Raw genomic sequence first — 27,070 nt, 5'->3', positions numbered from 1 at the left:
CTATGTCTCCCGGCTGGCCTGGGAACGCCTCGGGATCCCCCGGGGAGACCTAGACGAAGTGGCTGGGGAGAGGGAAGTCTGGGTTTCCCTGCTTAGGCTGCTGCCCCCGCGACCCGACCTCGGATAAGCGGAAGATGATGGCTGATGGATGAAGTCTCTTATTTTTTTGAATAACATTGTTACTTTGAGGCTAACCAAAAAAAATAAAAAATACTTCTCACCATTAATGCAACTTCTTGAACAGGTGCGGTAGAAACCGGATGGATGGATGAGAATGCATGAGAATGTTTTATATTTTGAACATTTTTTTTTATGATTACCAGCGGAATTATTCATTACTTATCGTGTTAAGCAATGTCAGCAAATATTTATCCGAGAGCCAGATGCAGTCATCAAAAGAGCCACATCTGGTTCTAGAGCCATAGGTTCCCTACCCCTGGTGTAGTGGCTAGAGCGGCCGTGCCAGAAACCTGAGGGTTGCAGGTTCGCTTCCCAACTATTGACATCCAAATCGCTGCCGTTGTGTCCTTGGGCAAGACACTTCACCCTTTGCCCCCGGTGCAATGAATAATAAGTGGTGGTCGGAGGGGCCGTAGGTGCAAAACTGGCAGCCACGCTTCCGTCAGTCTACCCCAGGGCAGCTGTGGCTACATATGGAGGGGGTCCGGTCCGATGACCATGGATGAAGTACTGACTGTCCAGAGTCGAGACCCAGGATGGACCGCTCGTCGGGACCCAGGATGGACCGCTCGCCTGTATCAGTTGGGGACATCTCTACGCTGCTGATCCGCTTGAGATGGTTTCCTGTGGACGGGACTCTCACTGCTGTCTTGGAGCCACTATGGATTGAACTTTCACAGTATCATGTTAGACCCGCTCGACATCCATTGCTTTCGGTACCCTAGAGGGGGGGGGGGGTTGCCCACATCTGAGGTCCTCTCCAAGGTTTCTCATAGTCAGCATTGTCACTGGCGTCCCACTGGATGTGAATTCTCCCTGCCCACTGGGTGTGAGTTTTCCTTGCCCTTTTGTGGGTTCTTCCGAGGATGTTGTAGTCGTAATGATTTGTGCAGTCCTTTGAGACATTTGTGATTTGGGGCTATATAAATAAACATTCATTGATTGATTGATATGTAGCTTACCACCACCAGGTGTGAATGAATGATGGGTTCCCACTTCTCTGTGAGCACTAAGAGTATCTAACAATAGAAAAGCGTGATATAAATCTAATCCATTATTATTATTATTATTATTATTACAAACACACAGTGTTTCCTTGTTTAAAATTCCCGGAGGTGAAGCTTTACTATGGAACAGAGCGGTCAAGCGAACATGGTTCCCGGCAGGTTTCGGTGAGAAAATTGTGGTAATAAGTCAGCTCTTACCGGAGACATCAGCGGAGCTTGCGTCCTGCTACAGCTGCGTGACTTCCCTCAGAGACACTGGGTCAACACACCCGTGGCCACACCCCTCCGACTTTAAGGTACTATTTAACTCACTAAAACACGAGCAACACAATAGCAGATGAGGGATTTCCCAGAATTATCCGAGTAAATGTGTCTAAAAAACATCCGAATCTCTCTCACTGACCTCGCTGTTTTTTTCTTTCTTTTCATGTCTTCACTCTGAATTTCCTCATCCACGAATGTGAAGTGAAGTGAATTATATTGATATAGCGCTTTCCTCGGGCTTCACGGTGGCAGAGGGGTTAGTGCATCTGCCTCACAATACGAAGTGCCTGCAGTCCTGGGTTCAAATCCAGGCTCGGGATCTTTCTGTGTGGAGTTTGCATGTTCTCCCCGTGAATGCGTGGGTTCCCTCCGGGTACTCCGGCTTCCTCCCACCTCCAAAGACATGCACCTGGGGATAGGTTGATTGGCAACACTAAATTGGCCCTAGTGTGTGAATGTTGTCTATCTGTGTTGGCCCTGCGATGAGGTGGCGACTTGTCCAGGGTGTACCCCACCTTCCGCCCGATTGTAGCTGAAATAGGCGCCAGCGCACCCCGCGACCCCAAAAGGGAATAAGCTGTAGAAAACGGATGGATGGATGGATAGCGCTTTACATAGTGAAACCCAATATCTAAGTTACATTTAAACCAGTGTGGATGGCACTGGGAGCAGGTGGGTAAAGTGTCTTGCCCATGGACACAACGGCAGTAACTAGGATGGCACAAGCGGGGATCTAACCTGCAACCCTCAAGTTGTTGGCACGGCCGCTCTACCAACCGAGCTATGCCGCCCCAATCTTTCTTCCTCGCTCAAAAGTAATGGGGAAATTGTCGCTTTCTCGGTCCGAACAGCTCTAGCTGCAGGTGGCCATGATTGTAAACAATGTTCAGATGTGAGGAGCTCCACAACCCGTGACGTCACGCGCACATCGTCTGCTACTTCCGGTACAGGCAAGGCTTTTTTTTTATTAGCCACCAAAAGTTGCTAACTTTATCGTGGATGTTCTCTACTAAATCCTTCCAGCAAAAATATGGCAATATGGCGAAATGATCAAGTATGACACATAGAATGGACCTGCTGTCCCCGTTCAAAAAGGAAAATCTCATTTCAGTAGGCCTTTTAATCTATTTTTAATGCAGTCTGCTGAAAATGATGGAAAGCGCCACTGTCAAAGTTGGAATCGCCACATGTTTAAAGATATCCAACACTCTACTGCCATCTGGCAGCTACAGTGCATAGTGCACGCCGCAAGTTAAATTTCCTTTATTTATTTTTTTATTTTTTTGTCCTGTCCAAGTCTCAGGCAAATCGTATTATTATTATTCTTCCGCAACTTCAAACCCCAATTTGACCCACTGACCATGCTCCAAAACTCACCAAATTTGGCACACACATCGGTAAGGCTTGGCAAAAACACATATTAAGCAACCAAACCCCAAAAATGAAAAATGCGCGCTAGCGCCCCCTACGAAAAAAAAAAAACAGACTGCTTGTAACTTCCGTTAGGAATGTCGTAAAGACATGGAACAAAAACCTCTATGTAGGTCTGACTCAGACCTAGATTCCCCATTAGAAATGCCTATACCTAAAATCAACAGAAATTTGGCAAAAACCCATTCAAAGCAAAATTTTCGCTAAAAAATGCTATTTTTGCCCCTTTGAGCTGTAATTTGACCCCCTTAACATGCTTCAAAACTCACCAAACTTGGAAGACACATCAGGACTGGCAGAAATTGCAATCTAATGAAAAAAAAAAAAAAAAAAACTCAAAATTGCGCTTTAGCGCAATTTTTCAATAAAACACAGAAAAAACTGCTTCCAGGAAGAAAACACAGACAAAACTGCTTGTAACTTCGGGTAGGAATGCCGGAAAGACATGAAACGAAAACTTCTATGTAGGTCTCACTTAGACCTACATTTTAATAATTGACAGCTAGCAGAAATAATACACAGGAAGTTGGCAATTACCCCTTCAAAATAAAAGTTTTGTGAAAACCCGTCACCTTTCTTCAAAAGTTATCTCCTCTGAGCGCGTTTGTCGTTTCGGCTTCAAACTCGCTCAGGAGAGACTTTGGACCCTTCTGATTACAAGTATAGATCAAAGTTGTGATAAGTTTTCAGGTTTTGATTTTACGCGCCTTCAAAGAACCCCTGCGAAAATTTTCCAAATAATTTTCCTTTTTACCTCTTTGAGCTGTAATTTGACCCCCTTAAAATGCTTCAAAACTCACAAAACTTGGCATACACATCAGGACTGGCAACAATTGCGAGCTAATGAAAAAACCAAACCCCAAAACTCAAAATTGTGCTCTAGCGCCCCCTATGAATACAACACAGACAATACCCTAATTTGACCCCCTTAACATGCTTCAAAACTCACCAAATTTGACACACACATCGGTATGGAGCGGCAGACCAACATATTAGGTAACCAAACCCCAAAAATGAAAATTGCGCGCTAGCGCCCCCTAGGAAGATACAAAAAACAGACTGCTTGTAACTTCCGTTAGGAATGTCGTAGAGACATGAAACAAAAACCTCTGTGTAGGTCTGTAGACCTACATTTTGATAATTGGCATCTTTCAGTTAAAATCAACAGGAAGTTGCCAATTACCCCTTCAAAATAAAAGTTTTGTAAAAAGCCGTCACCTTTTTCCAGACAAAACTGCTTGTAACTTCTGTTAGGAATGTCGTAGAGACATGAAACAAAAACCTCTATGTAGGTCTGACTTAGATCTACATTTCCATTAAACACTTCTATACCTAAAATCAACAGGAAGTTGACAAAAACCCCTTCAAAACAAAATATTTGCAAAAAAGGCCTTTTTTGACTCTTTGAACTGATATTTGACCCCCTTAAAATGCTTCAAAGTGCCAGTTAAAGCTATACTATGCCAAGCGAAAGCCATGTATCAACAACATCCAGAAACACCAATCTGTAATTTGACCCCCTTAACATGCTTCAAAACTCACCAAATTTTACACACACATCAGGACTGGTGAAAATTGCCATCCAATAAAAAAACAAACCCCAAAAATGAAAATTGTGCTCTAGCTCCCCCTAGGAAAAATAACTGACAAAACTGCTTGTAAATTCTGTTAGGAATGTCATAGAGTGATGAAACAAAAACTTCTATGGAGGTCTGATTAAGATCGGGACTCGGGACACGGCGGCGGCGGCGGCGGCCAACGGCGGACCCGACCAACGCTGCTTGTTATTATTCTTTCTTTCTTTATTCCGCACCGTCGCGCCCCAACATCACCCCCTTAACATGCTTCAAAACTCACCAAACTTGACACACACGTCGGTCTACCGTGACACCACAACATATTAAGCAACCAAACCCCAAAAATGAAAATTGCGCTCTAGCGCCCCCTAAAAGGAAACAAAAAACAGACTGCTTGTAACTTCCGTTAGGAATGTCGTAGAGACATGAAACAAAAACCTCTGTGTAGGGATGACTTAGACCTAAATTCCATAATTGTATCTTCTGGGGCCAAAATCAACAAAAAATTTTCAAAAACCCATTCAAAGCCAAATTTTCACAAAAAATGCAATTTTTGCCTCTTTGAGCTGCAATTTGACCCCCTTAAAATACTTCAAAACTCACCAAACTTGGCAGACACATCAGGACTGGCAGAAATTGCAATCTGATGAAAAAAAAAAAAAAAAAACTCAAAATTGCGCTCTAGCGCAATTTTTCAATAAAACACAGAAAAAACTGCTTCCAGGAAGAAACCGCAGACAAAACTGCTTGTAACTTCGGGTAGGAATGCCGGAAAGACATGAAACAAAAACTTCTATGTAGGTCTCACTTAGACCTACATTTTAGTAATTGACAGCTAGCAGAAAAAATCAACAGGAAGTTGACAATTACCCCTTCAAAATAAAAGTTTTTGTAAAAACCCGTCACCTTTTTCAAATCGATACTCCTCCCAGTGCGTTTGTCGTTTCGGCTTCAAACTCGCACAGGAGAGAGTTTGAACCCTTCTGATTAAAAGTATAGATCAAAGTTGTGATAAGTTTTAAGGTTTTGATTTTACGCGCCTTCAAAGATCCCCTGCGCAAATTTTCCAAAAAAATATCATTTTTACCTCTTTGAGCTGTAATTTGACCCCCTTAAAATGCTTCAAAACTCACCAAACTTGGCACACACATTAGGACTGGCAGAAATTGCGATCTAGTGGAAAAACCAAACCCCAAAACTCAAAATTGTGCTCTAGCGCCCCCTAGGAATACAACACAGACAATACCCTAATTTGACCCCCTTAACATGCTTCAAAACTCACCAAAGTTGACACACACGTCGGTACGGTGTCCTTTCCCAACATATTAAGCAACCAAACCCCAAAAATGAAAATTGCGCGCTAGCGCCCCCTAGCAAAAAACAAAAACAAACCGCTTGTAACTTCCGTTAGGAATATCGTAGAGACATGAAACAAAAACCTCTGTGTAGGTCCGACTAAGACCTACATTTCCAATAAAAAATGTTTATACCCAAAATCAACAGAAATCTTGCAAAAACTCATTCAAAGCAAAATTTTCGCAAAAAAATGCTATTTTTGCCTCTTTGAGCTGCAATTTGACCCCCTTAAAATGCTTCAAAACTCACCAAACTTGGCACACACATCAGGACTGGCAGAAATTGCGATCTAGTGAAAAAACCAAACCTTAAAACTCAAAATTGCGCTCTATTGCAATTTTTGACAAAAACACAGAAAAACTGCTCCTAGGAAGAGGAAACGGATACAACTGCTTGTAACTTCTGGTAGGAACGTCGGACAGACATGAAACAAAAACCTCTATGTAGGTCTCACTTAGACCTACATTTTGATAGGTGGCATCTTTCAGTTAAAATCAACAGGAAGTTGGCAATTACCCCTTCAAAATAAAAGTTTTGTAAAAAGCCGTCACCTTTTTCCAGACAAAACTGCTTGTAACTTCTGTTAAGAATGTCGTAGAGACATGAAACAAAGACCTCTATGTTGGTCTGACTAAGATCGGGACTCGGGACACGGCGGCGGCGGCGGCGGACCCGACCAACGCTGCTTGCAGCTTTAATTAGGGTCCGCCCTGCAATGGCAAAGGACATCCATGTCCTTTGCCATGCAAGGACCCTATTGAATCTGCTGCGTTTTATTATTAGGGTCCGCCCTGCCAGCAAAGGACATCCATGTCCTTTGCTAAGGCAAGGACCCTATTGAATCTGTAACGTTTCTTATTATTATTATTCTTCCGCAGCTTTGAACCCTAATTTGACCCACTGACCATGCTTCAAAACTCACCAAATTTGGCACACACATCGGTAAGGCTTGGCAAAAACACATATTAAGCAACCAAACCCCAAAAATGAAAAATGCGCGCTAGCGCCCCCTACGAAAAAAAAAAACCAGACTGCTTGTAACTTCCGGTAGGAATGTCGTAGAGACATGAAACAAAATCCTCTATGTAGAACTGACCTAGACCTAAATTCCCCATCAGAAACTCCTACACCTAAAATCAACAGAAATTTTGCAAAACCCTTTCAAAGCAAAATTTTCGCCAAAAAACGCTATTTTTGCCTCTTAGAGCTGCAATTTGACCCCCTTAAAATGCTTCAAAACTCACTAAACTTGGAACACACATCAGGACTGGCAGAAATTGTGATCTAATGAAAAAAAAAAAAAAAAAATCTCAAAATTGGGCTCTAGCGCAATTTTTCAATAAAACACAGAAAAAACTGCTTCCAGGAAGAAACCACAGACAAAACTGCTTGTAACTTCGGGTTAGAATGCCGGAAAGACATGAAACAAAAACTTCTATGTAGGTCTCACTTAAACCTACATTTTAGTAATTGACAGCTAGCAGAAATAATGAACAGGAAGTTGGCAATTACCCCTTCAAAATAAAAGTTTTGTGAAAACCCGTCACCTTTCTTCAAAAGTTATCTCCTCTGAGCGCGTTTGTCGTTTCGGCTTCAAACTCGCACAGGAGAGAGTTTGAACCCTTCTGATTAAAAGTATAGATCAAAGTTTTGATAAGTTTTAAGGTTTTGATTTTACGCGCCTTCAAAGATCCGCTGCGCAAAGTTTCCTAAAAAATTTCATTTTCGCCTCTTTGAGCTGTAATTTGACCCCCTTAAAATGCTTCAAAACTCACCAAACTTGGCACACACATCAGGACTGGCAACCATTGCGAGCTGATGAAAAAACCAAACTCCAAAACTCAAAATTGCGCTCTAGCGCCCCCTAGGAATACAACACAGACAATACCATAATTTGACCCCCTTAACATGCTTCAAAACTCACCAAATTTGACACACACATTGGTATGGAGGGGCAGACCAACTTATTAGGTAGCCAAACCCCAAAAATTAAAATTGCACGCTAGCGCCCCCTAGGAAGAGACAAAAAACAGACTGCTTGTAACTTCCGTTAGGAATGTCGTAGAGAGATGAAACAAAAACTTCTGTGTAGGTCTGACTTAGACCTACATTTCCAATAAAAAACGTCTATACCCAAAATCAACAGAAATTTTGCAAAAACTCATTCAAAGCAAAATTTTCGTAAAAAATGCTATTTTTGGCTCTTTCAGCTGTAATTTGACCCCCTTAAAATGCTTCAAAACTCACCAAACTTGGCACACACATCAGGACTGGCAGAAATTGTGATCTAGTTAAAAAAAACAAACCTTAAAACTCAAAATTGCACTCAATTGCAATTTTTGAATAAAACACAGAAAAAACTGCTCCTAGGAAGAGGAAACAGATCAAACTGCTTGTAACTTCTGGTAGGAACGTCAGACAGACATGAAACAAAAACCTCAATGTAGGTCTCACTTAGACCTACATTTTGATGATTGATATATTTCAGTTGAAATCAACAGGAAGTTGGCAATTACCCCTTCAAAATAAAAGTTTTGTAAAAAGCCGTCACCTTTTTCCAGACAAAACTGCTTGTAACTTCTGTTAGGAATGTCGTAGAGACATGAAACAAATACCTCTATGTTGGTCTGACTAAGATCGGGACTCGGGACACGGCGGCGGCGGCGGCGGCCAACGGCGGACCCGACCAACGCTGCTTGCAGCTTTAATTAGGGTCCGCCCTGCAATGGCAAAGGACATCCATGTCCTTTGCCATGCAAGGACCCTATTGAATCTGCTGCGTTTTATTATTATTATTGTTTATTCCGCTCCTTCGCACCCTAATTTGACCCCCTGAACATGCTTCAAAACTCACCAAATTTGACACACACGTTGGTACGGTGGGCCTTCCCAACTTATTAAGCAACCAAACCCCAAAAATAAAAATTGCGCGCTAGCGCCCCCTAGGAAGAAAAAAAAAACAGACAGCTTGTAACTTCCGCTAGCAATGTCGTAGAGACATGAAACAAAAACCTCTATGTAGGGCTGACTTAGACCTAGATTTCATAATTGTACCTTCTGGGGAAAAAATCAACAAAAATTTTGCAAAAACCCATTCAAAGCAAATTTTTCGCAAAAAAATGCTATTTTTGCCTCTTTGAGCTGTAATTTGACCCTCTTAAAATGCTTCAAAACTCACCAAACTTGGCACACACATCTGGACTGGCAGAAATTGCGTTCTAATGAAAAAAAAAAAAAAATACATCAAAAAATGCGCTCTAGCGCAATTTTTTAATAAAACACAGAAAAAACTGCTTCCAGGAAGAAAACACAGACAAAACTGCTTGTAACTTCGGGTAGGAATGTCGGAAAGACATGAAACAAAAACTTCTATGTAGGTCTCACTTAAACCTACATTTTAGTAATTGACAGCTAGCAGAAAAAATCAACAGGAAGTTGGCAATTACCCCTTCAAAATAAAAGTTTTGTGAAAACCCGTCACCTTTCTTCAAAAGTTATCTCCTCTGAGCGCGTTTGTCGTTTCGGCTTCAAACTCGCACAGGAGAGAGTTTGAACCCTTCTGATTAAAAGTATAGATCAAAATTTTGATAAGTTTTAAGGTTTTGATTTTACGCGCCTTCAAAGATCCCCTGCGCAAATTTTCCTAAAAAAGATAATTTTTACCTCTTTGAGCTGTAATTTGACCCCCTTAAAATGCTTCAAAACACACCAAACTTGGCACACACATCAGGACTGGCAACAATTGCGAGCTGATGAAAAAACCAAACCCCAAAACTCAAAATTGTGCTCTAGCGCCCCCTAGGAATACAACACAGACAAACTACTCCTAGGAAGAAAACAAAGACAAAACTGCTTGTAACTTCCAGTAGGAATGTCAGAGAGACATGAAACAAAAACCACTATGTAGGTCTGACTTAGACCTACATTTGAATAATTAACATACTTTGGCCAAAATCAACAGGAAGCTTGATATTTTCACTTCAATACAACAACTGCATTACTTTCACAATGCATTAAATAGTGGCAGCAAAGCTTCTTCGACGATGGGGCTCGGGGACAGCAACCCAAGGCGCGCTCGCATGTTCGCACCCTAATTTGACCCCCTTAACATGCTTCAAAACTCACCAAATTTGACACACACATCGGTATGGAGCGGCAGACCAACTTATTAAGCAACCAAACCCCAAAAATGAAAATTGCGCGCTAGCGCCCCCTAGGAAGAGACAAAAAACAGACTGCGTGTAACTTCCGTTAGGAATGTCGTAGAGACATGAAACAAAAACCTCTATGTAGGTCTGACTTAGACCTACATTTCCAATGAAATACTTCTATACCGAAAATCAACAGGAAGTTGGCAAAAACCCCTTCAAAACTAAATTTTTGCAAAAAATGCCTTTTTTGCCTCTTTGAACTGATATTTGACCCCCTTAAAATGCTTCAAAGTGCAAGTTAAAGCTATACTATGCCAAGCGAAAGCCATTTATCAACAACATCCAGAAACACCAATCTGTAATTTGACCCCCTTAACATGCTTCAAAACTCCCCAAATTTGACAAACACGTCGGTATGGAGCGGCAGACCAACTTATTAAGCAACCAAACCCCAAAAATGAAAATTGCGCGCTAGCGCCCCCTACGAAAAAAAAAAAACAGACTGCTTGTAACTTCTGTTAGGAATGTCGTAGAGACATGAAACAAAAACCTCTGTGTAGGTCTGACTTAGACCTACATTTCCAATAAACACTTCTGTACCTAAAATCAACAGGAAGTTGGCAAAAACCCCTTCAAAACAACATTTTCGCAAAATATGCCTTTTTTGCCTCTTTGAACTTAAATTTGACCCCCTTAAAATGCTTCAAAGTGCAAGTTAAAGCTATACAATGCCAAGCGAAAGCCATTTATCAACAACATCCAGAAACGCAAATCTATAATTTGACCCCCTTAACATGCTTCAAAACTCACCAAATTTTACACACACATCAGGACTGGTGAAAATTGCCATCCAATAAAAAAACCAAACCCCAAAAATGAAAATTGTGCTCTAGCGCCCCCTAGGAAAATAAACTGATAAAACTGCTTGTAAATTCTGTTAGGAATGTCGTAGAGTGATGAAACAAAAACTTCTATGGAGGTCTGACTAAGATCGGGACTCGGGACACGGCGGCGGCGGCGGCGGCCAACGGCGGACCCGACCAACGCTGCTTGCAGCTTTAATTATTATTATTATTGTTTATTCCGCACCTTCTCACCCTAATTTGACCCCCTTAACATGCTTCAAAACTCACCAAAGTTGACACACACGTCGGTCTACTAGGACAGCCCAACATATTAAGCAACCATACCCCAAAAATGAAAATTGCGCACTAGCGCCCCCTAGGAACAAAAAAAAAACAGACTGCTTGTAACTTCCGTCAGGAATGTCGTAGAGACATGAAACAAAAACCTCTGTGTAGGTCTGACTTAGACCTACATTTCCAATAAAAAATGTCTATACCCAAAATCAACAGAAATTTTGCAAAAACTCATTCAAAGCAACATTTTCGCAAAAAAATGCTATTTTTGCCTCTTTGAGCTGCAATTTGACCCCCTTAGAATGCTTCAAAACTCACCAAACTTGGCAGACACACCAGGACTGGCAACAATTACGAGCTAATGAAAAAAAAAATTAATAAAACTCAAAATTGCGCTCTAGAGCAATTTTTGAATAAAACACAGACAAAACTGCTTTCAGGAGGAAAACACAGACAAAACTGCTTGTAACTTCCGGTAGGAATGCCGGAAAGACATGAAACAAAAACCACGATGTAGGTCTCACTTAGACCTACATTTTAATAATTGACAGCCTGCAGAAAAAATCAACAGGAAGTTGTCAATTACCCCTTCAAAATAAAAGTTTTGTGAAAATCCGTCACCTTTCTTCAAAAGTTATCTCCTCTGAGCGCGTTTGTCGTTTCGGCTTCAAACTCGCACAGGAGAGAGTTTGAACCCTTCTGATTAAAAGTATAGATCAAAATTTTGATAAGTTTTAAGGGTTTGATTTTACGCGCCTTCAAAGATCCGCTGCGCAAATTTTCCTAAAAAAGATAATTTTTACCTATTTGAGCTGTAATTTGACCCCCTTAAAATGCTTCAAAACTCACCAAACTTGGCACACACATCAGGACTGGCAACAATTGCGATCTAGTGAAAAAAACAAACCCCAAAACTCAAAATTGTGCTCTAGCGCCCCCTAGGAATACAACACAGACAAACTGCTCCTAGGAAGAAAACAAAGACAAAACTGCTTGTAACTTCCGGTAGGAATGTCAAAGAGACATGAAACAAAAACCACTATGTAGGTCTGACTTAGACCTACATTTGAATAATTAACATACTTTGGCAAAAATCAACAGGAAGCTAGATATTTTCACTTCAATACAACAACTGCATTACTTTCACAATGCATTAAATAGTGGCAGCAAGGCTTCTCCTGCCGTGGGGCTCGGGGACAGCAACCCAAGGCGCGCTCGCACCTTCGCACCCTAATTTGACCCCCTTAACATGCTTCAAAACTCACCAAAATTGACACACACATCGGTATGGAGCGGCAGACCAACTTATTAAGCAACCAAACCCCAAAAATTAAAATTGCAAGCTTGCGCCCCCTAGGAAGAGACAAAAAACAGACTGCTTGTAACTTCCGTTAGGAATGTCGTAGAGACATGAAACAAAAACCTCTGTGTAGGTCTGACTTAGACCTACATTTCCAATAAACACTTCTGTACCTAAAATCAACAGGAAGTTGGCAAAAACCCCTTCAAAACAAAATTTTCGCAAAATATGCCTTTTTTGCCTCTTTGAACTGAAATTTGACCCCCTTAAAATGCTTCAAAGTGCAAGTTAGAGCTATACAATGCCAAGCGAAAGCCATTTATCAACAACATCCAGAAACGCAAATCTATAATTTGACCCCCTTAACATGCTTCAAAACTCACCAAATTTTACACACACATCAGGACTGGTGAAAATTGCCATCCAATAAAAAAACCAAACCCCAAAAATGAAAATTGTGCTCTAGCGCCCCCTAGGAAAATAAACTGACAAAACTGCTTGTAATTTCTGTTAGGAATGTCGTAGACTGATGAAACAAAAACTTCTATGGAGGTCTGACTAAGATCGGGACTCGGGACACGGCGGCCAACGGCGGACCCGACCAACGCTGCTTGCAGCTTTAATTAGGGTCCGCCCTGCAATGGCAAAGGACATCCATGTCCTTTGCCATGCAAGGACCCTATTGAATCTGTAGCGTTTTATTATTCTTATTATTATTCTTTCTTTCTTCCGCACCGATACTCGCATATGCGCTGTATTTTGACCCACTGACCATGCCTCAAAGCACACCAAATTTGACACACGCGTCGGTGAGGAGTTTCTTCCCAACATATTAGGGACCCGAACCAGAAAAATCAAAATTGCGCAATAGCGCCCCCTAGGAAAAGACAAAAAATGGATTGCTTGTAACTTCCGGTAGGAATGTCGTAGAGACATGAAACAAAATCCTCTATGTAGAACTGACCTAGACCTAAATTCCCCATCAGAAACTCCTATACCCAAAATCAACAGAAATTTTGCAAAACCCTTTCAAAGCAAAATTTTCACCAAAAATGCTATTTTTGCCTCTTTGAGCTGTAATTTGACCCCCTTAAAATGCTTCAAAACTCACCAAACTTGGCAGACACATTAGGACTGGCAGAAATTGTGATCTAATGAAAAAAAAAAATTCTAAAACTCAAAATTGCGTTCTACAAAATTTTTGGAATGAAACACAGAAAAAACTGCTTCTAGGAAGAAGACACAGACAAAACTGCTTGTAACTTCCGGTATGAATGTCGGAAAGACATGAAACAAAAACTTCTATGTAGGTCTCGCTTAGACCTACATTTTAATAATTGACAGCTAGCAGAAAAAATCAACAGGAAGTTGGCAATTACCCCTTCAAAATAAAAGTTTTGTGAAAACCCGTCACCTTTTTTCAAAAGTTATCTCCTCTGAGCGAGTTTGTCGTTTCGGCTTCAAACTCGCACAGGAGAGAGTTTGAACCCTTCTGATTAAAAGTATAGATCAAAATTTTGATAAGTTTTAAGGGTTTGATTTTACGCGCCTTCAAAGATCCCCTGCGCAAATTTTCCTAAAAAAGAAAATTTTTGCCTCTTTGAGCTGTAATTTGACCCCCTTAAAATGCTTCGAAACTCACCAAACTTGGCACACACATCAGGACTGGCAACAATTGCGAGCTGATGAAAAAACCAAACTCCAAAACTCAAAATTGCGCTCTAGCGCCCCCTAGGAATACAACACAGACAAACTACTCCTAGGAAGAAAACAAAGACAAAACTGCTTGTAACTTCCGGTAGGAATGTCGTAGAGACATGAAACGAAAACCACTATGTAGGTCTGACTTAGACCTACATTTGAATAATTAACATACTTTGGCAAAAATCAACAGGGAGCTTGATATTTTCACTTCAATACAACAACTGCATTACTTTCACAATGCATTAAATAGTGGCAGCAAGGCTTCTCCTGCCGTGGGGCTCGGGGACAGCAACCCAAGGCGCGCTCGCACCTTCGCACCCTAATTTGACCCCCTTAACATGCTTCAAAACTCACCAAAATTGACACACACATCGGTATGGAGCGGCAGACCAACTTATTAAGCAACCAAACCCCAAAAATGAAAATTGCCCGCTAGCGCCCCCTAGGAAGAGACAAAAAACAGACTGCTTGTAACTTCCGTTAGGAATGTCGTAGAGACATGAAACAAAAACCTCTGTGTAGGTCTGACTTAGACCTACATTTCCAATAAACACTTCTGTACCTAAAATCAACAGGAAGTTGGCAAAAACCCCTTCAAAACAAAATTTTCGCAAAATATGCCTTTTTTGCCTCTTTGAACTGAAATTTGACCCCCTTAAAATGCTTCAAAGTGCAAGTTAGAGCTATACAATGCCAAGCGAAAGCCATTTATCAACAACATCCAGAAACGCAAATCTATAATTTGACCCCCTTAACATGCTTCAAAACTCACCAAATTTTACACACACATCAGGAATGGTGAAAATTGCGATCCAATAAAAAACCAAACCCCAAAAATGAAAATTGTGCTCTAGCGCCCCCTAGGAAAATAAACTGATAAAACTGCTTGTAAATTCTATTAGGAATGTCGTAGAGTGATGAAACAAAAACTTCTATGGAGGTCTGACTAAGATCGGGACTCGGGACACGGCGGCGGCGGCCAACGGCGGACCCGACCAACGCTGCTTGCAGCTTTAATTATTATTATTATTGTTTATTCCGCACCTTCTCACCCTAATTTGACCCCCTTAACATGCTTCAAAACTCACCAAAGTTGACACACACGTCGGTCTACTGGGACAGCCCAACATATTAAGCAACCATACCCCAAAAATGAAAATTGCGCACTAGCGCCCCCTAGGAAAAAAAAAAAAACAGACTGCTTGTAACTTCCGTCAGGAATGTCGTAGAGACATGAAACGAAAACCTCTGTGTAGGTCTGACTTAGACCTACATTTCCAATAAAAAATGTCTATACCCAAAATCAACAGAAATTTTGCAAAAACTCATTCAAAGCAACATTTTCGCAAAAAAATGCTATTTTTGCCTCTTTGAGCTGCAATTTGACCCCCTTAGAATGCTTCAAAACTCACCAAACTTGGCAGACACACCAGGACTGGCAGAAATTGCGATCTAATGAAAAAAAAAATTAATAAAACTCAAAATTGCGCTCTAGAGCAATTTTTGAATAAAACACAGACAAAACTGCTTTCAGGAGGAAAACACAGACAAAACTGCTTGTAACTTCCGGTAGGAATGCCGGAAAGACATGAAACAAAAACCACGATGTAGGTCTCACTTAGACCTACATTTTAATAATTGACAGCCTGCAGAAAAAATCAACAGGAAGTTGTCAATTACCCCTTCAAAATAAAAGTTTTGTGAAAATCCGTCACCTTTCTTCAAAAGTTATCTCCTCTGAGCGCGTTTGTCGTTTCGGCTTCAAACTCGCACAGGAGAGAGTTTGAACCCTTCTGATTAAAAGTATAGATCAAAATTTTGATAAGTTTTAAGGGTTTGATTTTACGCGCCTTCAAAGATCCGCTGCGCAAATTTTCCTAAAAAAGATAATTTTTACCTCTTTGAGCTGTAATTTGACCCCCTTAAAATGCTTCAAAACTCACCAAACTTGGCACACACATCAGGACTGGCAACAATTGCGATCTAGTGAAAAAAACAAACCCCAAAACTCAAAATTGTGCTCTAGCGCCCCCTAGGAATACAACACAGACAAACTGCTCCTAGGAAGAAAACAAAGACAAAACTGCTTGTAACTTCCGGTAGGAATGTCAAAGAGACATGAAACAAAAACCACTATGTAGGTCTGACTTAGACCTACATTTGAATAACTAACATACTTTGGCCAAAATCAACAGGAAGCTTGATATTTTCACTTCAATACAACAACTGCATTACTTTCACAATGCATTAAATAGTGTCACCAAGGCTTCTCCTGCCGTGGGGCTCGGGGACAGCAACCCAAGGCGCGCTCGCACCTTCGCACCCTAATTGGACCCCCTTAACATGCTTCAAAACTCACCAAATTTGACACACACATCGGTATGGAGCGGCAGACCAACTTATTAAGCAACCAAACCCCAAAAATGCAAATTGCGCGCTAGCGCCCCCTAGGAAGAGACAAAAAACAGACTGCGTGTAACTTCCGTTAGGAATGTCGTAGAGACATGAAACAAAAACCTCTATGTAGGTCTGACTTAGACCTACATTTCCAATGAATACTTCTGTACCGAAAATCAACAGGAAGTTGGCAAAAACCCCTTCAAAACTAAATTTTTGCAAAAAATGCCTTTTTTGCCTCTTTGAACTGATATTTGACCCCCTTAAAATGCTTCAAAGTGCAAGTTAAAGCTATACTATGCCAAGCGAAAGCCATTTATCAACAACATCCAGAAACGCCAATCTATAATTTGACCCCCTTAACATGCTTCAAAACTCACCAAATTTGACACACACGTCGGTATGGAGCGGCAGACCAACTTATTGAGCAACCAAACCCCAAAAATGAAAATTGCCCGCTAGCGCCCCCTAGGAAGAGACAAAAAACAGACTGCTTGTAACTTCCCTTAGGAATGTCGTAGAGACATGAAACAAAAACCTCTGTGTAGGTCTAACTTAGACCTACATTTCCAATAAACACTTCTGTACCTAAAATCAACAGGAAGTTGGCAAAAACCCCTTCAAAACAAAATTTTCGCAAAATATGACTTTTTTGCCTCTTTGAACTGAAATTTGACCCCCTTAAAATGCTTCAAAGTGCAAGTTAGAGCTATACAATGCCAAGCGAAAGCATTTTATCAACAACATCCAGAAACGCAAATCTATAATTTGACCCCCTTAACATGCTTCAAAACTCACCAAATTTTACACACACATCAGGACTGGTGAAAATTGCCATCCAATAAAAAAACCAAACCCCAAAAATGAAAATTGTGCTCTAGCGCCCCCTAGGAAAATAAAATGATTAAACTGCTTGTAAATTCTATTAGGAATGTCGTAGAGTGATGAAACAAAAACTTCTATGGAGGTCTGACTAAGATCGGGACTCGGGACACGGCGGCGGCGGCGGCCAACGGCGGACCCGACCAACGCTGCTTGCAGCTTTAATTAGGGTCCGCACTGCCAGCAAAGGACTCTGTCCTTTGCCATGGCAAGGACCCTATTGAATCTGCTTTGTTTTATTATTATTATTATTATTCCGCAGCTTCGAACCCTAATTTGACCCACTGACCATGCTCCAAAACTCACCAAATTTGGCACACACATCGGTAAGGCTTGGCAAAAACACATATTAAGCAACCAAACCCCAAAAATGAAAAATGCGCGCTAGCGCCCCCTACGAAAAAAAAAAAACAGACTGCTTGTAACTTCCGTTAGGAATGTCGTAAAGACATGGAACAAAAACCTCTATGTAGGTCTGACTTAGACCTAGATTCCCCATTAGAAATGCCTATACCTAAAATCAACAGAAATTTGGCAAAAACCCATTCAAAGCAAAATTTTCGCTAAAAAATGCTATTTTTGCCTCTTTGAGCTGTAATTTGACCCCCTTAACATGCTTCAAAACTCACCAAACTTGGCAGACACATCAGGACTTGCGAAAATTGCAATCTAATGAAAAAAAAAAACAAAAAAACTCAAAATTGCGCTTTAGCGCAATTTTTCAATAAAACACAGAAAAAACTGCTTCCAGGAAGAAAACACAGACAAAACTGCTTGTAACTTCGGGTAGGAATGTCGGAAAGACATGAAACAAAAACTTCTATGTAGGTCTGACTTAAACCTACATTTTAGTAATTGACAGCTAGCAGAAAAAATCAACAGGAAGTTGGCAATTACCCCTTCAAAATAAAAGTTTTGTGAAAACCCGTCACCTTTCTTCAAAAGTTATCTCCTCTGAGCGCGTTTGTCGTTTCGGCTTCAAACTCGCACAGGAGAGAGTTTGGACCCTTCTGATTAAAAGTATAGATCAAAGTTTTGATAAGTTTTAAGGTTTTGATTTTACGCGCCTTCAAAGATCCGCTGCGCAAAGTTTCCTAAAAAATTTCATTTTTGCCTCTTTGAGCTGTAATTTGACCCCCTTAAAATGCTTCAAAACTCACCAAACTTGGCACACACATCAGGACTGGCAACAATTGCGAGTTAATGAAAAAACCAAACCCAAAAACTCAAAATTGTGCTCTAGCGCCCCCTAGGAATACAACACAAACAATACCCTAATTTGACCCCCTTAACATGCTTCAAAACTCACCAAATTCGACACACACATCGGTATGGAGCGGCAGACCAACTTATTAGGTAACCAAACCCCAAAAATTAAAATTGCGCGCTAGCGCCCCCTAGGAAGAGACAAAAAACAGACTGCTTGTAACTTCCGTTGGGAATGTCGTAGAGACATGGAACAAAAACCTTTATGTAGATCAGACTTAGACCTACATTTCCAATGAAGCACTTCTATAGCAAAAATCAACAGGAAGTTGGCAAAAACCCCTTCAAAACAAAATTTTCGCAAAAAAGTCAATTTCTGCCTCTTTGAACTGAAATTTGACCCCCTTAAAATGCTTCAAAACTCACCAAACTTGGCACACACATCAGGACTGGCAAACATTGCGATCTAGTGAAAAAAACAAACCTTTAAACTCAAAATTGCGCTCTATTGCAATTTTTGAATAAAACACAGAAAAAACTGCTCCTAGGAAGAGGAAACAGATCAAACTGCTTGTAACTTCTGGTAGGAATGTCAGACAGACATGAAACAAAAACCTCAATGTAGGTCTCACTTGGACCTACATTTTGATGATTGGCATCTTTCAGTTAAAATCAACAGGAAGTTGGCAATTACCCCTTCAAAATAAAAGTTTTGTAAAAAGCCGTCACCTTTTTCCAGACAAAACTGCTTGTAACTTCCGTTACGAATGTCGTAGGGACATGAAACAAAAACCTCTATGTAGGTCTGACTTAGACCTACATTTCCATTAAACACTTCTATACCTAAAATCAACAGGAAGTTGACAAAAACCCCTTCAAAACAAAATATTTGCAAAAAATGCCTTTTTTGCCTCTTTGAACTGATATTTGACCCCCTTAAAATGCTTCAAAGTGCCAGTTAAAGCTATACTATGCCAAGCGAAAGCCATTTATCAACAACATCCAGAAACACCAATCTGTAATTTGACCCCCTTAACATGCTTCAAAACTCACCAAGTTTTACACACACATCAGGACTGGTGAAAATTGCCATCCAATAAAAAAACAAACCCCAAGAATGAAAATTGTGCTCTAGCTCCCCTAGGAAAAAAAACTGACAAAACTGCTTGTAAATTCTGTAAGGAATGTCATAGAGTGATGAAACAAAAACTTCTATGGAGGTCTGATTAAGATCGGGACTCGGGACACGGCGGCGGCGGCGGCGGACCCGACCAACGCTGCTTGCAGCTTTAATTATTATTATTCTTCCGCAACTTTGAACCCTAATTTGACCCACTGACCATGCTCCAAAACTCACCAAATTTGGCACACACATCGGTAAGGCTTGGCAAAAACACATATTAAGCAACCAAACCCCAAAAATGAAAAATGCGCGCTAGCGCCCCCTACGAAAAAAAAAAAAAGACTGCTTGTAACTTCCGTTAGGAATGTCGTAAAGACATGGAACAAAAACCTCTATGTAGGTCTGACTTAGACCTAGATTCCCCATTAGAAATGCCTATACCTAAAATCAACAGAAATTTGGCAAAAACCCATTCAAAGCAAAATTTTCGCAAAAAAATGCTATTTTTGCCCCTTTGAGCTGTAATTTGACCCCCTTAACATGCTTCAAAACTCACCAAACTTGGAAGACACATCAGGACTGGCAGAAATTGCAATCTAATGAAAAAAAAAAAAAAAAAAACTCAAAATTGCGCTTTAGCGCAATTTTTCAATAAAACACAGAAAAAACTGCTTCCAGGAAGAAAACACAGACAAAACTGCTTGTAACTTCGGGTAGGAATGCCGGAAAGACATGAAACAAAAACTTCTATGTAGGTCTCACTTAGACCTACATTTTAATAATTGACAGCTAGCAGAAAAAATCAACAGGAAGTTGGCAATTACCCCTTCAAAATAAAAGTTTTGTGAAAACCCGTCACCTTTCTTCAAAAGTTATCTCCTCTGAGCGCGTTTGTCGTTTCGGCTTCAAACTCGCTCAGGAGAGAGTTTGGACCCTTCTGATTAAAAGTATAGATCAAAGTTGTGATAAGTTTTCAGGTTTTGATTTTACGCGCCTTCAAAGAACCCCTGCGCAAATTTTCCAAAAAAATATAATTTTTACCTCTTTGAGCTGTAATTTGACCCCCTTAAAATGCTTCAAAACTCACCAAACTTGGCACACACATCAGGACTGGCAACAATTGCGAGCTAATGAAAAAACCAAACCCAAAAACTCAAAATTGTGCTCTAGCGCCCCCTAGGAATACAACACAAACAATACCCTAATTTGACCCCCTTAACATGCTTCAAAACTCACCAAAGTTGACACACACGTCGGTACGGTGTCCCTCCCCAACATATTAAGCAACCAAACCCCAAAAATGAAAATTGCGCGCTAGCGCCCCCTAGCAAAAAACAAAAACAAATCGCTTGTAACTTCCGTCAGGAATGTCGTAGAGACATGAAACAAAAACCTCTGTGTAGGTCTGACTTAGACCTACATTTCCAATAAAAAATGTCTATACCCAAAATCAACAGAAATCTTGCAAAAACTCATTCAAAGCAAAATTTTCGCAAAAAAATGCTATTTTTGCCTCTTTGAGCTGCAATTTGACCCCCTTAAAATGCTTCAAAACTCACCAAACTTGGCACACACATCAGGACTGGCAGAAATTGCGATCTAGTGAAAAAACCAAACCTTAAAACTCAAAATTGCGCTCTATTGCAATTTTTGAAAAAAACACAGAAAAACTGCTCCTAGGAAGAGGAAACGGATAAAACTGCTTGTAACTTCTGGTAGGAACGTCGGACAGACATGAAACAAAAAACTCTAAGTAGGTCTCACTTACACCTACATTTTGATGATTGGCATCTTTCAGTTGAAATCAACAGGAAGTTGGCAATTACCCCTTCAAAATAAAAGTTTTGTAAAAAGCCGTCACCTTTTTCCAGACAAAACTGCTTGTAACTTCTGTTAGGAATGTCGTAGAGACATGAAACAAAGACCTCTATGTTGGTCTGACTAAGATCGGGACTCGGGACACGGCGGCGGCGGCGGCGGCCAACGGCGGACCCGACCAACGCTGCTTGCAGCTTTAATTTTTAAATGTTTTTTTAAAAACGATCAATTTTGCAATTTTTGCAAACGGGCCGGTAAAATATTAACTGCGGGCCGCACTTTGGACACGCCTGCACTAAACCATCCACACGTTCGGGCTCCAGTACTCTGGAATGCCCTCCCGGTAACAGTTGGAGATGCCACCTCAGTAGAAGCATTTAAGTCTCACCTTAAAACTCATTTGTATACTCTAGCCTTTAAATAGACCTCCTTTTTAGACCAGTTGATCTGCCGTTTCTTTTCTTTTTCTTCTATGTCCCCACTCTCCCTTGTGGAGGGGGTCCGGTCCGATCCGGTGGCCATGTACTGCTTGCCTGTGTATCGGCTGGGGACATCTCTGCGCTGCTGATCCGCCTCCGCTTGGGATGGTTTCCTGCTGGCTCCGCTGTGAACGGGACTCTCGCTGCTGTGTTGGATCCGCTTTGGACTGGACTCTCGCGACTGTGTTGGATCCATTATGGATTGAACTTTCACAGTATCATGTTAGACCCGCTCGACATCCATTGCTTTCCTCCTCTCCAAGGTTCTCATAGTCATCATTGTCACCGACGTCCCACTGGGTGTGAGTTTTCCTTGCCCTTATGTGGGCCTACCGAGGATGTCGTGGTGGTTTGTGCAGCCCTTTGAGACACTAGTGATTTAGGGCTATATAAGTAAACATTGATTGATTGACTTTGCTGTAGGACTCACCTCCTTATAACATGGATTTTTTTGTCCTTTTTTTTTTTTTGGGGGGGAGCAATTCATGGCAGCTTTGTGTCAACATTGCCACTTTTTCCTCATTAGATTTCACCTCATTCCACTTTTTTTAAATGTTTTTTTAAAAACGATCAATTTTGCAATTTTTGCAAACGGGCCGGTAAAATATTAACTGCGGGCCGCACTTTGGACACACCTGCACTAAATCATCCACACGTTCGGGCTCCAGTACTCTGGAATGCCCTCCCGGTAACAGTTGGAGATGCCACCTCAGTAGAAGCATTTAAGTCTCACCTTAAAACTCATTTGTATACTCTAGCCTTTAAATAGACTCCCTTTTTAGACCAGTTGATCTGCCGCTTCTTTTCTTTTTCTTCTATGTCCTACTCTCCCGTGTGGAGGGGGTCCGGTCCGATCCGGTGGCCATGTACTGCTCGCCTGTGTATCGGCTGGGGACATCTCTGCGCTGCTGATCCGCCTCCGCTTGGGATGGTTTCCTGCTGGCTCCGCTGTGAACGGGACTCTCGCTGCTGTGTTGGATCCGCTTTGGACTGGACTCTCGCGACTGTGTTGGATCCATTATGGATTGAACTTTCACAGTATCATGTTAGACCCGCTCGACATCCATTGCTTTCCTCCTCTCCAAGGTTCTCATAGTCATTATTGTCACCGACGTCCCACTGGGTGTGAGTTTTCCTTGCCCTTATGTGGGCCTACCGAGGATGTCGTGGTGGTTTGTGCAGCCCTTTGAGACACTAGTGATTTAGGGCTATATAAGTAAACATTGATTGATTGATTGATTGACTTTGCTGTAGGACTCACCTCCTTATAACATGGATTTTTTTGTCCTTTTTTTTTTTTTTTTGGAGCAATTCATGGCAGCTTTGTGTCAACATTGCCATTTTTTCCTCATTAGATTTCACCTCATTCCACTTTTTTAAAATGTTTTTTTAATGTTTTTTTTAGGGACGGCGTGGCGCAGTGGGGAGAGTGGCCGTGCGCAACCCAAGCGTCCCTGGTTCAATTCCCACCTAGTACCAACCTCGTCACGTCCGTTGTGTCCTGAGCAAGACACTTCACCCTTGCTCCTGATGTGTGCTGGTTGGCGCCTTGCATGGCAGCTCCCTCCATCAGTGTGTGAATGGGTAAATGTGGAAGTAGTGTCAAAGCGCTTTGAGTACCTTGAAGGTAGAAAAGCGCTATACAAGTACAACCCATTTATTTATCATTTAAAAACGATCAATTCTGCAATTTTTGCAAACGGGCCGGTAAAATATTAACTGCGGGCCGCACTTTGGACACCCCTGCACTAAACCATCCACACGTTCGGGCTCCAGTACTCTGGAATGCCCTCCTGGTAACAGTTCGAGATGCCACCTCAGTAGAAGCATTTAAGTCTCATCTTAAAACTCATTTGTATACTCTAGCCTTTAAATAGACTCCCTTTTTAGACCAGTTGATCTGCCGCTTCTTTTCTTTTTCTTCTATGTCCCACTCTCCCTTGTGGAGGGGGTCCGGTCCGATCCGGTGGCCATGTACTGCTCGCCTGTGTATCGGCTGGGGACATCTCTGCGCTGCTGATCCGCCTCCGCTTGAGATGGTTTCCTGCTGGCTCCGCTGTGAACGGGACTCTCGCTGCTGTGTTGGATCCGCTTTGGACTGGACTCTCGCGACTGTGTTGGATCCATTATGGATTGAACTTTCACAGTATCATGTTAGACCCGCTCGACATCCATTGCTTTCCTCCTCTCTAAGGTTCTCATAGTCATCATTGTCACCGACGTCCCACTGGGTGTGAGTTTTCCTTGCCCTTATGTGGGCCTACCGAGGATGTCGTAGTGGTTTATGCAGCCCTTTGAGACACTAGTGATTTAGGGCTATATAAGTAAACATTGATTGATTGATTGATTGACTTTGCTGTAGGACTCACCTCCTTATAACATGGATTTTTTTGTCCTTTTTTTTTTTTTTTTGGAGCAATTCATGGCAGCTTTGTGTCAACATTGCCACTTTTTCCTCATTAGATTTCACCTTATTCCACCTTTTTTAAATGTTTTTTTTTTTTATTCTTGCAATACTATCAATTTTGCAATTTTTGCAAACGGGCCGGTAAAATATTAACCGCGGGCCTCACTTTGGACACCTCTGCACTAATCAATCAATCAATCAATCAATGTTTATTTATATAGCCCCAAATCACAAATGTCTCAAAGGACTGCACAAATCATTACGACTACAACATCCTCGGAAGAACCCACAAAAGGGCAAGGAAAACTCACACCCAGTGGGCAGGGAGAATTCACATCCAGTGGGACGCTAGTGACAATGCTGACTATGAGAAACCTTGGAGAGGACCTCAGATGTGGGCAACCCCCCCCCTCTAGGGGACCGAAAGCAATGGATGTCGAGCGGGTCTAACATGATACTGTGAAAGTTCAATCCATAGTGGCTCCAACACAGCCGCGAGAGTTCAGTTCAAGCGGATCCAAGACAGCAGCGAGAGTCCCGTCCACAGGAAACCATCTCAAGCGGATCAGCAGCGTAGAGATGTCCCCAACCGATACAGGCGAGCGGTCCATCTTTGTGTCAACATTGCCACTTTTTCCTCATTAGATTTCACCTCATTCCACTTTTTTTTAAATGTTTTTTTAAAAACGATCAATTTTGCAATTTTTGCAAACGGGCCGGTAAAATATTAACCGCGGGCCGCACTTTGGACACGCCTGCACTAAACCATCCACACTTTGCTGTAGGACTCACCTCCTTCACCTGCGCCACGCTGAGCTCCTCCAGCGTGTGCAGGCGGTGCAGCACGTGGGTCATGTCGTCCTGCAGCCTGAACAGAGCCGCGGCGATTTGCTCGTTGACGTTCCCACAGGAAGCGCCGCTGGAGCCTGCGCACGGCGACGCGGCGTCACGGGCCGGCGACCACGACTGGGAGTTGCACGCGGTCATCGGGGAGTCTGGAAAAAAACCCGCCAAATTGGGACATGTTAAAAGTAGGGGTGGGCAAATTAATGCGTTAATTACGAGTTAACTCATCCATCTATTAACGCCGACAATTATTTTATCGCACATTTGCGTATGTTGTTTACATGCTTTTATTTTGTTAACGCCTTTTTTTAACAAGATGGCGTAGAGGGGCTCTTGGTAAAGATGGAACATTTGGGCAAAAATACCGGACAATTCTGCACATTTCCTGGCTGGCTTACAGCGTGGTCACTTACGACCGCCAGACAATTCTGGATGTGGATAGATCGGGCCGTTTTGGACTGAATGAGGCGTGCTAGCTAGCATGGGAATACTTTGCCGTCTACATCCAGCGGCCTGTGAAGCAGCGGAGTATATGTGTTGTCTGTCTATTTATGAATAATGCAGACCAGGAGTGTTGGCTGACTTCTTAACGTTTGCTTTCAGAGCGTGCATATCACAACATACAAGATGTCGTCATGGCGACACACAACCGGGCTACCGCGTCACTCCTGTTGCATGCTGGGTAGGGTAGTTCTTTTTTCCCCTGGCTCATAACATCAAACAATCGGAAAATTCCCATCATATCAATTCCTAGATATGGTCATAAAGTTGCGATCTGCTGCTCAGATCTACACTATTTATTTTTCCATTTTGTATATTTCTCCGACTCCTTATTTCCTGTTTGCTTTGTCACCATGGTCACTCATCAGTCAATCAATCAATCATCTATCAATCAATCAATCAATCAATGTTTATTTATATAGCCCCAAATCACAAATGTCTCAAAGGACTGCACAAATCATTACGACTACAACATCCTCGGAAGAACCCACAAAAGGGCAAGGAAAACTCACACCCAGTGGGCAGGGAGAATTCACATCCAGTGGGACGCCAGGGACAATGCTGACTATGAGAAACCTTGGAGAGGACCTCAGATGTGGGCAACCCCCCCCCTCTAGGGGACCGAAAGCAATGGATGTCGAGCGGGTCTAACATGATACTGTGAAAGTTCAATCCATAGTGGCTCCAACACAGCAGTGAGAGTCCCGTCCACAGGAAACCATCTCAAGCGGATCAGCAGCGTAAAGATGTCCCCAACCGATACAGGCGAGCGGTCCATCCTGGGTCTCGACTCTGGACAGTCAGTACTTCATCCATGGTCATCGGACCGGACCCCCTCCACAAGGGAGGGGGGGACATAGGAGAAAGAAAAGAAGCGGCAGATCAACTGGTCTAAAAAGGAGGTCTATTTAAAGGCTAGAGTATACAGATGAGTTTTAAGATGAGACTTAAATGCTTCTACTGAGGTAGCATCTCGAACTGTTACCGGGAGGGCATTCCAGAGTACTGGAGCCCGAACGGAAAACGCTCTATAGCCCGCAGACTTTTTTTGAGCTCTAGGAATCACTAATAAGCCGGAGTCTTTTGAACGCAATGTTTATTTATATAGCCCCAAATCACAAATGTCTCAAAGGACTGCACAAATCATTACGACTACAACATCCTCGGAAGAACCCACAAAAGGGCAAGGAAAACTCACACCCAGTGGGACGCCAGTGACAATGCTGACTATGAGAAACCTTGGAGAGGACCTCGAAAGCAATGGATGTCGAGCGGGTCCAACATGATACTGTGCTAGTCTCG

The 27,070-nt window shown here is 42.0% G+C and overlaps 1 protein-coding gene across 1 annotated transcript in view; it reads right to left on the bottom strand.

The window, feature by feature from the left end:
* Positions 1-27,070, bottom strand: part of LOC133544904 (acyl-CoA-binding domain-containing protein 5-like) — a 72,210-nt gene that overhangs the window by 18,563 nt on the left and 26,577 nt on the right. Inside the window, exon 11 of the mRNA XM_061890144.1 lies at positions 25,197-25,416. Coding sequence (XP_061746128.1) covers positions 25,197-25,416 — 220 coding nt within the window. The remainder of the gene's footprint in view (positions 1-25,196; positions 25,417-27,070) is intronic.

This window comes from Nerophis ophidion, linkage group LG28 (assembly GCF_033978795.1).
Source record: "Nerophis ophidion isolate RoL-2023_Sa linkage group LG28, RoL_Noph_v1.0, whole genome shotgun sequence".
Lineage (NCBI taxonomy): Eukaryota > Metazoa > Chordata > Actinopteri > Syngnathiformes > Syngnathidae > Nerophis > Nerophis ophidion.
The sequence above is the reverse complement of the archived record's forward strand: the minus strand, read 5'-3'. Positions and strand labels throughout refer to the sequence as shown.